Consider the following 16,425-nt stretch of genomic DNA (forward strand, 5'->3'; position numbering starts at 1 on the left):
AAACTAAACAAGAAAATAATGGAAGAAATCAGTCCAAACCACATGGTTAGACTCTCATTTTCCTGTCAAATTAAAGTAAATCACTAGCCTTTTCCTTTAACCTTACCAAGAAGACTATAGAAGCTATATCATCCAAAGGTCAATTCTCTAGGCTTTCTTTAGCCCTTCTTCCACATTGGCCTACACATGTAAGTACCTCCTCTTTTATATGAAAGTGAGGTATATACCTCACTCTTTTTATATAAAAAGAGAATTTTTATAAAAAATTCTGACTCTGTCATAAAGTATTGATAAGGGTGTCATTAGGAGTCCTTCAAAATCAGTCCCTTGAAAATCATCCAAGCAGAACTCCATGAATCACACACTGAGAATATTGACAGCTTTGCAAACTAGAGGATCTGTATCCAAGGTAGAAGATAAAATAGCAACAGCTGAATTAGAAACAGAACAAAAAGGGCAAGATAAAGTGAAAATAGAAACAAAATTGGACTGTGTGTTGTTACCATTTTGTCATTTATAGACCCCTCTGTCCTTTGTTACTTAACCTCACAACATCCTGGTGAAATGAAAATAAAGTTATAGTAACTGCCACATTGCTTTAATTTCAGTAGGGTGAGGAGTCAGAGGTACAATTGAGCTGAAAGGTCACAGAATCTGGAACAAAGACAGAAACTCACTCCAGATTTTTGGGGTCCTAGGTCAGTGCCCTAACCTTAAGTTTATCCTTGCTTTCTCCTGGCTTTTTAGCCTGCATTTAACTTGCTAATCTGAGATTCACAAAGAACAGACCACAAGATGGTCTACATCTTGTAAGTGGCTACAGCTGATCCATAGTTCCAGGCTAAACTGTTTTCAAAGTTTGATGAGAAAAGTGAAGAAAGCCAAAAGACCACAGGAGTCCTTCTCCAGGCTTTTCTAACTCAGATGCCCCAGCTTCAGGTGTGCAAAATGAAAGAGATTTCAGAACTTCATCACCAAAGCAAGATAAAAGTCTTTTCTTGAAGAATGTCATCAGTTCTGAGTTTGCTTTCTGGACTGAGGAGAGAAGGACAAAGGTTTCCTTAAAACCCAGGGATTATCTGCAGATCAACCGAGAGGCAGAGCTGCAGTGGATATAGGTCACTCAGCTCTATTTTCAAAAGCTGCGGACTGGACAGGCAGCATGAATGACTGCCATTTTTGAAAGCACAGATGAAGGAGTATATCGGCTTAATGAAGTTTTAACCTTGTTAGCATCTGGCAAGTTTGATACCAAAACTGGCTCCATCTTCCACCACTACCAGAAATAAAACATAGCAAATTAAGAGTTTGCTTTAGTTCTTTCTAAGAAAAGAAGAAAAACGTATCTGTCAGGTCTCTATTACACTCTGATTTAATGCACACAAAAGCCATAGGGAGAGGATATGCAGGGGCCAACAGAAGTCGTAGGTGGGCCTAGTCTATCATGAAACTCAGTCCAGTTTGTAGACAGCTAATCAAAGGATAGTTAAGGGCATTTTCCACACTGCAAATAAATATCATCAAGGCTTTACTCAATAGAGCATAACTGCTTCCAAAAGATACACCATCATTGTGCAGGTACTTCTCAAAAGAAATTCAAGGGACAGTATGTTTCAAGGGTCTGAATATACCATGAGACCAGAAAGGGCCTATTGGCCCTTCATCATATTATCCTAGTTTAGGAAGGGTATGCGCATCGTTTTCAAGATGGTCCAGCAAATATCTTTTTTTGAAGAAACCCAGAGCCTCTCTGCATTATAACAAAAAAAAAAAAAAAAAAAAAAAAAAGGGTGTTTTATCAATGAATATGCTACACTGCTATCCATAAACTTGGTGTTGCAGGAGAAAGTGCAGAGCTTGCTCATTTGGGCTACAAGTAGTTGAACTCAAGAAGCAGCAACAGTATTTCCTGGGGTGCAGCTTTCCTTGCAGTTCTCAGAGGAAAATGAACCAAGGAACAACTCAGTCAATCCTGATCTTGCAAACAGCAGAAGACTGTTACAGTAAAACACAATTTAAATCCCCATGTCTGTTTAAATCAAGGTGCATGGATGGTATATAATGGCTTCTGCCAGACAACCTTAGACTTGCCATGGAAAAGGGAAAGCAAAAAGAACAATATGTTTAAAATAACATGTACCAGTATGACAAATTGATGGACACATGACCTATACCCTGCTTTAACATAGCAAAGGCTAGTGTTGTCTTTGCACGTGACAGCCATGGGATGCAGCTTTTCCCTGTATAACCAGACCAGATAATACTCTGTCTTTCTCCAGTGCACAAACATGAACATAAACTGTGTATCTGAGGCTGAAGGCTGAGAAAACAACAACAAAAACCCCACAGTTATCATCTACAAGGCAAGTGAGATGTCTCACTAACATGGAAAAATTAAATTATTATTGAAATCAAAATTTCAGTTTTTCCAGTTTGCATGGTTGGGACAACAGGTCCTCTGTTAAAGACACATTCCTAGATCCTTTGAAACGTGAAAAATTGAACAGCTCTGCCTAAGAAATTTCCTTGTCTTCAGGTAAAAGCTGATGATCTTTCCTGGCATCTGCCATAGCTCAGGATCAGGCAAACAGCTTGCCAAATGCTTGCGGGAAAGTGTTCACTGAGATAGAAAAATAACCCAGTCATATATATCATGAGATTGGCTTATAGTGTTGCTTGTTTGTTTGTTTAAGTATTAGTTTGATATTTTGCCTGGTCAGAAAAATCTGCCAATTCTTTTTGCTCAGCTTCAGGACTGCCCAGTCATCCTCTCACCTCTCCTCTCATCCAAAGTTTCCGTAATAGTTTGTATAGTGTCTGAGAAGAGTGTCTCAGGATGGAGGAATGCTGCGTTCTGTGCTGGGGTACAGTTACACTTCCCAAGTCTCTCCAAAATCCCACGTTGATCTGCTGTTGAGTCTGCTGTTACTGATACTTCACAGTCACCTCTTAGAGTCTATTGCAGTGCCTCATTGAAATACATAGAAAGATTTTTTTTAAAAAAAAAAAGATTAACCACATCATCTAGTTCATGATTTCTTCCCCCATCTCCCAAGCACATACTGAAAAGATAGCACTTCCATTTTACACACAGCTTTTGTACCTTGCAAATGTATCAAGTTCACCCCAGTTCCTCAGTCTGTTCCTCTCTCCACAAACTACATTTCTCACAATCCCTCCCTGGTGGTTAAATTCTCAAGACTGATGATTATTCTTGCTGCTGTCTGCAGTGACCCTCCACTTGCACCACACCTCCTTCGAAATGCCATGCCCAAACTGAAGACAGTATCCTGCTTGAAGCTTTACCAATACTTACTTAAAACTTGCCCTAGCACAAGGCCTCTGCCTGCTGCCAAGCATACTTGAGGCCATTCAGTCAAGTCTTTCCCAAGATTATAAAGAGCTTTGGTCCAATCAGACTTGTATATAAGGTGCTGCTCTTCCTTAGCTCATTTTCATGTCTGAGCCCATTGCAAAGATCACGATCATTCTCCCCATTTTACAAATGGGAAAATTGAGGCACAGGGACAGGAAAATGCTAAGGCCAAGATCCCCCACAGAGCCAACAGCACAAAGCCAGAATTAAAAACTGGGTCTCCAGAGACCCAGGCCCACTCACAGCAACATATGCATTAGATTCTCTTGAAATAATGACCACTAATGTTCAGCTTGCTGTCTCACCAGGAAAACAAACATGCTTGCCACAAAGAAAGCATTTTCCTAGCTTGGAGTTTGCTACTATGTGTTCATCACCCAGAAGCACATGAGAGTAAAATCATCATGTCAAAGCCAGGGACACTAGGTCTTGTAGACCTTAGGAGACAAAATACCTCTAGATAACGCTTGGAGGAAGAATGATGGGAGACCCAAAAGGGAAAATTCCAAGTGTCCTAGGTGGTGTCTGGGCAAGTAAAGAACTGTATGAAACACTCATGCTGCCAGACATGGTCCCTGATCCATCGCGCCTGCCTCTCCACCTGCGTGGCTGGTGACATCCTCAGCCATGCTTAAGGTAAGCTGATCAGGCAGCAAGCTTTGATGAGCAGCATGTACTATGGAAAGGGAAAGATCTGGCTGCTTAACTTCAACAGGGGACCAGAGCTTACAACCCTGCCTCTGCCCTTGGCCCAAGGTGGCTAAGGTGGGTTTTTTGGTGGTTTTTTTGTTTGTTTGTTTGTTTTGGGGGTGAGGATATCAGAAGCACAGGGATGGCAAAGCTTTCTGACCTGCTTCCTTTATACACGGCCAGTGGACTGTGGCATAGAAATCCTCTAAAGAAAGGAGTGCTGGAGATTTCACAGCCTTCCGGTTGCCAGTAGATGTCATTACATACCAACAATGTGCGTGAAAGCCAGAGCCCAGAACTGAAGAGGAATATTTTCTAAGTTTATGTAAAGAAAAAAAAAAAGTTACTAGTATTCTTGTACTACTGAGAATTAAGTTGTCACGATGTACAATTAGTATGTGATCTGGCTTTGAGTTGTTTATTACAATCTGCAGCTGTTATTCTGGGTCACAGAAAACCACAGAATTTATCTAAAACCCTCTAATTATTGTTAAGGATAAGAACTCCATCAAACCACAGTTATTTAACTGTGCAGAATGTACTTTAACTACAGGCAAGAGAACTCAAAAAAAAAGAAGATGTGTAGACAGAAATTGCCTGCATACACAAGACGTTTCAAAATTGTGCTCAGACAGTCCTAAAGCTGATACGAACATTAATACACCTTACCCTTTAATCTGAAGGTTCAGAAGAGAAATGACAGATACGAATGACTCAAAAGAGCTGCCTGGCAGCCTTATGAAGTGGATAAAGTGCTGTAATACAGATGTGTAAATGTTGGATTGAGAGGTTAAGTGCTGGATAACCTTAACCAGATGAAGTCAGTAGCAAAGAATGGATCCCAAGGGATAAGACACCCAGCAGAAAATAAAGTTCTTCAGATACCGCAGTCTTCAGCTTTCACTATTAGGTCAGTCTGAGCCAGGCTCATGGTATTTTTTTTTTTTTTTAATCCTGTAATAAACTAACAAGATCCAAGCACTGAGAACCCAAACTTGAGGGGGCTACATTCTCACAGCCACTGTCTCCAAGGAACACCAGTTACTGAGAGTCTTATTTATTTCAATTCCAAACTCAGTAGTATTTCTAAACCTAGAGATGATTTTTCTATCTTGCTACTGTCAGTATTTACCACCTTAATGCACACCGGCCATTGTCCTGGATCTCAGGGCTCAGAGGATCCTGCTGCCTGCTGCTCCACTGCTTCCTAAATCTTTCAACGTCATCCCTCAACTGGCCAGCTGTAGATAAACTCAACAACATGACGGCTTACAGACTTGGTGACAATATCTGAATGCAACAGCAATCTAGATAAAACCTGTGACCTCTCTGGAGCACCTTCGTTATAATGGGGCAGAGGTTTTAGCAATGAAAGGAGCACACAAGGTAGCCCCTGGAGTGATAATTAGTTTTATTCAGACATTGTGGGCCTAAGGACTAATTCTTAATCTCTACAAGCCTAGGCTCTGCATTGTGCTAGTACCCAAAGTACATACACCCACTTCTCGGGGTCTAAGCCAGTTATTCGAGGTTCCTCTGCTTCTTTGCATTAAAGCTGCTTTTAGGCTGAGACTCCCATCTTTGGCCCTTGTTTGAACTACATTGCAGCAGGCTTGCCATGTACCTTGTTCATTCTGCCTTGTCAATCCAGCTTCCCAGCTTGGCCTTGGACTCATTTCATCACTATAGCTCATCTGGTGACCTGGACTCTCAGCTGAACCTGGCTGCCATCATTAGTCCTGTCCTGTTTCCTCACCAGTGGTGGCAATATAGACCCTGGCTGGTGAGGCCCCTGCCCTGCTGGTGTGTTACCATCTTCAGCTCCATTCCCCTTGTTTCTCTGACACGCAGGCATCTGACTTCAAAATTTGTATGGCACTGTGTGTCTAAAAACGCCACTGAGGACAGGGGCCATACCTGCAAATGAGCAGCATGCAGAGCCCTATCGGTTCCAAAATACACACTTTCAAAATACCCAAGCAAAAGCCACCCCTGCCCTCCAACTATCAGACAATGTCAGACTCCCACTATTTCTGCGCAGCTTTTGGTAGACAGACCTGCGCTCATTTTGCTTGTGCTCACAGTTACTGGACACGAGCCAGCGCTGACCCAGAGGCACCGTGCTCGTGCTAATCTGGTAAGCCCCGCCGACAGCACAGTGCTGGGGTAAAGAAGGCGCATGGCTTTCAGGTCAGACCTTTCTTATACTCAGCTGCCCTGAAGCAAAGAGGTAGAGCACAGGGCTCCACGTGGATAGGCTGCATCCTCCAATAGGGGAAGTTTCCACAGCTTTTCCAGAGGCCCTAAAAATGGCAGTAACTCTAGTTTGGAAGATAAATAAGGGAAGGAGAAGCAAAACCTTCATTTGAAGGCTCTGGGAGACAAGCTATATGAAGACTGGGAGAAAAGAGGCTCTCTGTTTTCATTTTACAAAACAAAAATTAGCTAACTTGCCCAAGTTCAGCAAGTCTGTCAGAACCAAGCTTTAAGCCTAGGTCTCTTGCAGTCTAGCCCATAGCTTTAGCTATCTGCCTAGTTTTCTTTTCTACACTTGGTCTTGCACTCACCATAACTGATAGGCCAAGCCACTTCAGAGGTTTAATCATCACTAGAAATCCTATAATAATGCTCCTGCATTTTTGCTGTAACAAGCCATTATCATGAAAACACATTGTCAGGAGAATATAGAATTGATCTACTAAAGTTGTTTTTCATGTTCATTGCTGCATATGTGAGTATTAGCATGAAGGGAAACACAAAGCATGAAGAGAAAGCTCAGATACTCCTGGAAACACATTAGTGAGGGAACTCCTGTGAGGGCACTGCAAGCCAAAATGAAAACCTTCATTTATTGTTTCTGCAGGAAAAGTTGGATGCTCCTTGCTGGAGTTTTCTTCTCCTACAGAGTTATTTTTCTATGAAAAAAAAAAAAAAAAAAAAGAAAGAAAGAAATCACAGTAGCAATCCCTTGAGCCCTTTGCTATGACTGTGCATGACTAAACCTATTTCTTATCTCATTCTTCTGCACATCAGGAGCCAGAGACTCTTCTTCAACAGCTACAGATAGTGGTGGCTAAGACACCCTTGAATGAATTATCACTTGTGCTGATAATTACCACATCTCTACTAAGGAGGCAGAAGAGAACATCAAACAGGAGGCAACATCTGAAACAACCATAGCCATTTCAGAAGTGAATCTGCAACCCCATATTGATACGACACATAGACCTTATATTGATACCTAACAATAAAGTTCACTCCCTCCTGGGCAAGGAATCCCAGTAAAATTTCTCTCCTCTTCTCTGCAATGAGTGTGATTGATATTCACCAAGAGTTATATTTAAGAACACAAGAACTGATACCAGCAGTCATACCAAGGGCATAACTAGCCTGCATCCTGTCTACAACAGTAGCCAACAGTGCATAGAGCATGGCAGGTATGCAATTTGACTTCTGCAGTGACTTCCCGACTTTGTTGAGCATAGATACAGTCTTTGTACTGAATAACACTTGTGAGGTCTTAAATTTGTATGTACTTTAGCACACAAACTTTTAACCACCAGAACATAATGTAAAGAGGAGTTTGAATACATATTGTATGAAGAGCAACTTCGTTGCTTATTTTAAACTTGGCATCAGCTAGTTCCATGCTTTCACTTAACTCTTGCAATGGAAGAACTGGTGAAAAATGGTTACCTATTGGTATCTCCATGCCACAAGTCTTACAGATTTCTATCACATCCCCTCCAAAGTCCACCACTTGCCATCTTTCCACCTGAAGAGTCTTCTCATCGCCCTTGCTCTCTACAATGCAAGAAGGGTGGCTCAGCACCACGGAGGTAATGCTCAACACCTTGCAAGACAAGGGCACAAATTTTTAAAAGCTTCTAAGGTAAAGTCTGTACGGGGGTACCAAAAGGGCAAGCTAGCCTGTGATGCGGATGGCTGTGTCCCAGGAATGCAGACATCATACTGTACAGAACCTCCCTTGTCAAACATCATTTCCCAGACTTTGATCAACAGTCACTGAAACACTGTCTTGCTTGAATCATCCCCCAAAATGCTCTACAGCTGTTCTTTCGGCCCCTTACTCATCTCTTGCACCTACTCCTCTTGGAGCAATAGAGGTCTGAAGATTTGTTCTCTAACCCTTACAGGAAGGGTCCATCTGGTTTAGCCAACATCTGTTCAAATAACCTGTGGAATAAAGCCAAGCATTGCCTCATAGGGATTGTATTATAAGTTAGGATACATACCCATGTAAATCAGCAGTTTGGTAACACAGGTACGTTTAAAACAAGTAGATAAGCACTCAATAGATAGATGCAAATTTATGAGAAGAAATATAATCTATGTCCAAATGCCACAAGGATTAACATAGACATCAAGAGCTGAAAGATGACTGTCAACAGCTGAAGTCTAAGATCCAATATAAAGCAGTGGTAACTGAATCAGATTTAAACAAAGAAACCCACCTGTGAGCAGTTAACATGAGCATCTGAAGATAAACACAGACAATAGCATAGTACATCTACGCACGCTTCCTTGGTCTGCACATGCGCATTTCTGCACATAACAAGCATCCTTCATTAGACTGAGATATTTAGGCATAGCAGAACATGCCAAGGCTGTCACTTGAGCCATCACAGTGATTTTCACACACATCCTCTTGTCAATATGAATTAGGTTTTTAGCCACAGCTGCTATTATCTTTTGGTTTACCACTAATGACGAGGTTGCTATGTTATGCATATCAATACAAGCATCGTTCTGGCTTTAACATAGATATACAACTGAGGAAATGGCCTGGAGAAGCAAGGCCAGAGCCTCCCCTATCCTCTTGGAAAGGGACAGGATTTGCCCTCTAACAAATGTCTCAGACCTCACATAACTGCCCTCACACAACACTTGGCAAACGCATGACCCAGCAGGTGTTTGGCACTGGCACAGCTGGAAAATAATACAGTAATAAGGGGATAGTGTTAATTACATCATCTCAGTCTTTTCAGTGGCAGGGTAACCTTCCACCAGTACTTAGGACGTGAGCCTCATCCTTATAAAGAGGCCCACAGCACACATATAGCAAAGGTCATGCAAAGACTGGGGCTGTTCGAAGTGCAGCATCTCTGATCTGGTTTCCTACCACTGGCCCATAGCCAAAAAATCCATGAAACAAAGCTGTCGCAGCAAGAGGGAAAATAATTCATACTCATGCAGCCATTACAGTGCAGAAGGCAAATAAATGAGAACTGCACCACCCCTCTCCTTCCAGGTCCATCACATCCTCCTGTCTGGCTACCACTCTCTCATGCACCTCTGATCTTTCTTACCATTAAAAAAAAAAAAAAAAAAAAAAGCAGGCATAGTCCTCAACACCTCCATGCAACAGCCACCCCATCACATGCACACCTCCTGCATTGCTGGTTCCACACACATGCACAGTTCCTCACTGCAGTATGTAGACACATTCCCCCTTCTGCTGCTGAAGGCCAACCTTGAAAACAACCTTTTGCGTCCAGGAAAAGTTACATATGCGATCACACATACATATATCCCCAGGCTCCTATTTTAATCAAGCCAGCTATGCACAGCAGGCATATCGTTAACCTCCATCAGCAACGGCACTGCAACTCAACCACTGACCAGACGCACGAGACACACTGAGTAATGAGGTGTCCTCCACGTGGTATCCTCCACTGATGAGCACAGGCGCACACTGCCTCAACTGGCAGGAGTACCAGACAAACAAAACAAGCTGGCCATAATCTCATGGATCTCTATGCGGACGCATTTGTTTGTGGCATTCAGCAATGCTGCTCGGCTTATCCTCATCAGAGAAGTCCAGCACAGATATATTGCATCTCTGGGTTTGACTTTTTTGTTCCCTCTCCTTCCCCCTAGTCCAGACTTATTTTTCGAGGCAAGGCAATAAAATAGGTGGAATAATGTTTTCTGCTGCTTTTCTGCAGAGACCAAAACGTAAGAAAAAAAGAACTCACTTCAGCTGCAGCACAACTCTATTGTAAATATGATGTTTCCCAGACTGCTGACTCTCACCACCTGCCAAACACGAGCTGGTTTCCAAAGGCTGAATTCTGAGTCTCAAAGGCTAAATACTGGCTGTCAGTAGGAGGACAGCAGGAAGACGAATGCCAAAATGCTTTCTTTACAGCTCCCATGCCTGTGGCTTGGCTCACTAATATTTTCTGCCATAAGCAACCCTCATTTAGAATGTAATTTCACATGGTGTACCACCATATACAATCAATATATCATAATCACAGAGAAAACAAATGAGAAGATGCAATGATCGTAAATACCATGGTCTTGTTTGTTCAGGGTTCTTACTTTCAGACCACAATCCAATATTATTTTACATCTCCTGAGCAACTGGGTAGCCAGAGACCATCCTGCTCCGTAGATCTTTAATCTCATTTTCAGTATGATCCATGCCTTCTTTCTTAATTTATTGAGCTATCTCCTAGACCCTGTCAGTCTTGTCCTATTGTTCTCTGTAACTTGAAATTTCATTTTGGTAATAAAGAAAATGTCTCCAACTGGGTGTGATATAGAGCTACAGAGGAAAACTGCTACCTCTTTTCTGCAGTCTGGATCTGCAGATGCTTTTTGTTGGAGTTTGTGGCCATAGATGTCTGGAAAACCGTATTTATTTTACTACAAATTAGTCCAGTGATGTTTTCTTTCCTACTGAACGTATTTCTCCAAGATAGATGACCAAGTAGTTTTCCATGGCATTACTCTGTATCCTTAATTTTAACCTTCAAGCCTAATTTCTCTGTGCTGCTTAGTATTTGCAATAAGAAAATATTCTGCCTTTCCTCCTTTAGGTTACTAATGAAAATATTCAATGAGATGAAACGTTATAGCAGTTTCTTCAGGACTCCAATTTAACCCTGTTAAAAATTCAATAAACTCAAACTCAGTTTCCTTTGTTTTTCATCCATCCCAAGACAGTTCCTTTATTTCATTATCCTCCATGAAATCTCTGCCATTTACACAAAGAAAAAGATTTCAAGTTGGTAGAGTTTTTCATGTTCAACACACAAAGGGAACACAAAGAACCCTTTCCCACCCTTCCTGTGGAAAAAAGCTTAAACCGGCATAAAAGCTTCCCACAAAGATCCAATTGTATCATCTCCTACATTCTGCAGACTCCAAAAGTAACCTCTGAGCTAAACAAAACAACATAAAGCATCTGTAGTTTATTTAGCCCAATGAAGGATTAGATCTTACCTTTTCTCCTTTTTCTCCCCTGCCATAGGCTCTGCCCTAGGAAGAAAGGAGGAAAGAAAAATGTACTTTTGACATCAAAGATGTCAAATTATGATTTTTTTCATATATATATATATATATATATATATATACACACATGTATATAAATATATATATCTGTGCACGTATACATATAAAAACATTTTGACATATATGTATGTGTGGCTAGTGGTGTCCTGTGGCTAGTGATGTCCCCCAGGGCTCAGTCCTCGGTCCCAGCCTGTTCAACTTCTTCATCAATGACCTGGATGAGGGGACAGAGTGCCTCCTCAGCAAGTTTGCTGATGATACCAAGATGGGAGGAGTGGCTGACACACCTGAGGGCTGTGCTGCCATTCAGAGAGACCTGGACAGGCTGGAGAGCTGGGCAGAGAGGAACCTCCTGAGGTTCAATAAGGGCAAGTGCAGAGTCCTGCACCTAGGGAGAAATAACCCCATGCACCAGGACAAGCTGGGGGCTGACCTTGTGGAGAGCAGCTCTGCAGAGAAGGACATGGGAGTGCTGGTGGAGGACAAGTTGACCATGAGCCAGCAATGTGCCCTTGTGGCCAGGAAGGCCAATGGTCTCCTGGGGCACATTGGGAAGAGTGTTGCCAGCAGGTTGAGGGACGTGATCCTGCCACTCTACTCAGCCCTGCAGAGGCCTCATCTTGAGTCCTGTGTCCAGTTCTGGGCTCCCCAGGACAAGAGAGACAGGGAGCTGCTGCAGAGAGTCCAGCGTAGGGCTACAAAGATGATCAGAGGGCTGGAGCACCTGCCCCACGAGGAACAGCTGCGAGAGCTGGGCCTCTTCAGCCTGGGGAAGAGAAGACTGAGGGGGGATCTTATCAATGTGTACAAGTACCTGAAGGGAGGGTGTCAAGGGGACCGGGACAAACTCTTTTCAGTTATCCCATGTGACAGGACAAGAGGCAATGGGCAGAAATTGAAGCACAGGATGTTCTGTCATCTGAATGTATGTGTATATATACACACAAATTACAGGACTGCTAGTTTAGGTTAAGTGACATTCCATGGCCATAATTTCTTGATTAAAAAAAAAAGAAAGAAATCAATGATGAACTAAAACAGAAAACTCCCTCCCCAATTCTCCAACTCCAGCCCCAGAAAAATCTCTTGTTCTCCATTCCATGGAGTCTAAGATGTTTCCAGAATCAAAGATGCCAACAACTCTCATTAGACTGAATTTTAAACAGGGTTAACGATGTTCTTGCCTAAAAACTCAGTCTGGCATTTGCATTAATTGCACCTGGGGAAAGCTGGATCTCACTCACCTGAATGTAAAAGAGTTGAGACAGACTTGCACCTTCTGTGTGTGCAAATTGCCTTGTACTGCCCTCATTCAACACACAGCTGTGCTAAAATCAAGTACATCCAAGTAACATATTTTAATTAAAAAGCCAGTACTAAGCCAGTTATCATCCCCATCCATTTCTCCCTCTCTAAGGAATGCTGCCAGGCACTAGAAAGATCAACTTTTCCCTGAGATAAAGGGAATGTATTCAACAAAGTATATGGGATTGTGAGAAAAGGCTCAGTGTGTAGGGAAACACAACTACTCGGTTTTCCAACTCTTTATTCTTACTTACTGACTCTCCTTTTTCTCCTCGGAGTCCAGGAAGTCCTTGGCTGCCACTTTCTCCCTTGAAAAAGAAGAAAGGATGTTGATACCACAGCGATAACTCATTCCACTTTTGACAGGCATGAAGATAACAGGTAAGATTTCCTCTTAGCCCTCCCGCTTGACTTCAGCTGAGGGCTGTTCCACATTAGTCTTTGTATTTTGTTACTAGCTTGTGGTTGACTTGTTTTCTTCGTAAAGTGCAACTAGGTTCTGGCTGAGATCATGTACTCTTCTGTTCTGTTCCCACCAGCCTCTATGGACAAGATTCTAGTTCCTACTAGGACTCGGTGGACACCACTACATTTATACTGGTTTTAATGTCCAAATTTTAAAATTGATTTTATACTCTTTTTTTATTTTAAAATATAGTTAGAATCCCTGTGTGCCCTGGTAAGCCAAAGAGCACTCTCTTTTTGGGTATCTCAAAAGGCCTTATATCCTATTAAGCCAGAAAGGACGACATGCATTGGGAAGTAGTTTGCACAAGACCTGGAGAGTACAAACCTAAAATATGGGAAAAAATAAGTCTGTAAGTATTTTCACAATTTAAGAGTTACTTCTCTCCTTCCAGTTTCAAAAAAGATTTTTTCATTCATACTAGATTTTCACGATTGGCTGACACCTCCCTCTTCTAGCACAAATGTACAACACACAGGCACTCTCCCTACTTGTTCAAATGGAAAAGAGAGAAGAGAATCATGGAATAGGGGGAAAAAACACAAGTGAAAACATAGATAATTATGGGGAGAAGAATGAAGATTGGAAAAGTAAATGCATAGAGAGGAGTTGGTTAAGCAAAACCCAGCCAGAACTACTTCTTCCTCTCTCAGTTCCTAGGAAAAAAAATAGTTTGTGGGGCAGGGAAAGGGATAGACACACAAGGGAGATGGACCATTTGATATATATCTATCCACTACAGAGCTAGAAGTTGCACCCAAAATGGCAAGTACAAAAAACACCTGCAAATTATTCTCACATACCACTGCACAGTTGCAATACTGGAAGAGGGGCCAGCTGAGCATATACCCACAACTAAAAACAATTTAAGGCTATCCTCAGCATTGCCAGCAGATCTTTTGATTTCTGCAGCACTGCTGGGGGACAGAGTGCTCTGCCTACATTCCCCTACCTCGCTCCTTCCTTGTCCTAACACAAAAAGGATACGCCAGAAATAGACTGTGTTGAGCTCCCCATCCATCACTAACAAATACTATGTCACTGTTCTTTGCACTTTCCTCACTTGTTTGTACCTCCTACTGTCTCCTGTTTATAGTGACTTTAAGTGCTTTGGATCTAGTTTTGTTCACTGTGGACACAATATCCAGCTGTAAGAGTCCCAGACCTAGAGCAGTACTCCTAAAGCACCACAGCAATAATACATTCAGTGACTCCTGCACACCCCAAATCTCCCCCACATGGACTGGAATAGGATTTAATGTTACAGCTAAATTTAATTTGTCCTGATATATGTCCATAAAATGTATTTAGCTGCGCCAGATCCTCAACCTTTTCTCAGAATTATGCTCCCCCCCCCCCGCCAAGACACTTTAAAAACCACAGGCAAGATGAAGGTTTCTTTGTGTTTTTGCCAAAGGGGAAAAACCCTCACAGAGCAAGAGACATGTATGCAAAACTAATGTCACAGTCAATTCTAGTAGGCTGTGGCAAAGTTCATAGAAGGTTTTGTACAGTTGTCTCTTATAGGCAAAACTCCTTTCTAATTTTGGAGAAAAGAGATGTATCCCCTTAGAGCATGTCTAATACTCTGGCCTTCACAAAATCCTAAAGACAGATAAGCAAGATCATTTCTATGATTTGGACAGGAAGCAATTTTTCCTAAACTCGGAGCACATATTGATAGCAGTGCTGGAACAGAGCAGAAGCTTGTTGACTGTCCAGCTAGCGTGGCTGCCTCTAAACAACGCAGCAACCATGATGTGCATAGAAGGAAAATAAATTACACTGGTCTGCTAATTGTTAGCATCTAGTACTTATCAATAGGACCTAGCTTCAAGTGCATTTTCCAGTTCTTCCCAGGCTATTTCCTTCCTCGCTTTTCCCCAGTAGCTTCCTTTACTGTATCTCCTTCTAAAATGCATATGCTGTGTCACAATACATTACCCTCAGTTTGGCAGCATGGATGATTGAGGCAGAGGGGTTCATCTCTGGGAGATTTCTCTCTCTAATAACTGCAAGAAGCTTCTATTTTGCCCTCGGTTTGGAGGCTTAAATTAGGGAGGAGTAGAAACTTGTTATCTTCCCACACTGTATATACGCTTGGAGTATCTTCACAAGTCAGACAGCACCATAGGAAAAGCTTGTCCAAACTTCCCCTCTCTAAAAGAGGGGATATGTTACTGGAGCTCTGATACCAGAGTCTGTAGGCAAGTCTCTATCTTCAAACCCAGAAAAATAGAGCAACTGTGGCAGTCATCTAACAGACCTCCCAATTCTTTGTTTCTTTCCTTAAAAAGGAGTCAAAAGAAGTAGGCATTACTCCTTCCTTGGATAAGGAATGACTGAGTGACCAGCTACTGCTAGTCTAGTGGGGGCAGGGAGAAACCACCTTTCTTGGACTAGACAAGGAGCTTCATAGTCCTCCTTGCTTTAGCAGACGTTTTTTCCCTCCCCCTTAGCTGACCTGTGTCCGTATTTGTATCTTCTGGTGAGACTCATAGCACGCAGCTGGTGAGAGTCATCAGAGAAATGTTTCTAATACAGCTGAACCAGCTGCTTGCCTAGATTCTGAGAGGGCCATATAGTCCCTTACAGGGTATTTCTCAGTATCAGCCTGTAACATATTCTTAGGTAATGCTCATGTGCCTGCAGTCTACCCAAATATCCCTTGGGTCCCAATTATTTAGAAGTAGACCTCAACCTTGTAGTTCACCCTAAATAAGAGATGCTTACTCTGAGTCAGAAGTCATGCTTTCTGCTGTAGAGTCCTGAAGCCTCTCAGATTCCACCTTTTTCTGATAATTTCTTTCCTTACTCATTAATTTACTCCCACTTCTTTGCTTAGTCAGCTAATGCTCAGTCTTTTCTTATGTTGCACTCACTTCCTAGTATGTTTGAATCAAAACTCATGAGTTTAGTCAATAACTTACAACTTATTTTGATGAAGGCCCAGCTCTCAGATTCCTGTAACAAGTGAAACCCGTTTTTTTAACCTTAAAATTTTACAACCCTCCTCATTACACACAAAATTTAAAATACAACCCTTGAACCTTAGAAATGAGGAGACAAGATGAATGATCCTAGAACATATTACTAACATTTAAAACCCCATAACGTAGAAGCCATTCTCATTTTTGTGAGGACAATGTCTTTCCAAAAATAAAGCATCAGTTGCTAATAGTGGGGAGTTACAAATAGTTTTTGCTTTTCTCCCAGAGGTCAGTATTTCAGTCTGGGTAGTGCTCAATAATGCTTCAAGGATAGA

General features: G+C 42.0%; 1 protein-coding gene across 1 annotated transcript in view; it reads right to left on the reverse strand.

The window, feature by feature from the left end:
- The window catches only part of COL22A1 (collagen type XXII alpha 1 chain), a 235,298-nt gene that overhangs the window by 114,860 nt on the left and 104,013 nt on the right, over positions 1-16,425 (reverse strand). The window contains exons 11-12 of the mRNA XM_062568435.1: positions 12,949-13,002; positions 11,321-11,356 (exon numbers count right to left, since the gene is read on the reverse strand). Coding sequence (XP_062424419.1) covers positions 11,321-11,356; positions 12,949-13,002 — 90 coding nt within the window. The remainder of the gene's footprint in view (positions 1-11,320; positions 11,357-12,948; positions 13,003-16,425) is intronic.

This window comes from Rhea pennata, chromosome 2 (genome assembly GCF_028389875.1).
Source record: "Rhea pennata isolate bPtePen1 chromosome 2, bPtePen1.pri, whole genome shotgun sequence".
NCBI classification, from domain to species: Eukaryota; Metazoa; Chordata; class Aves; order Rheiformes; family Rheidae; genus Rhea; species Rhea pennata.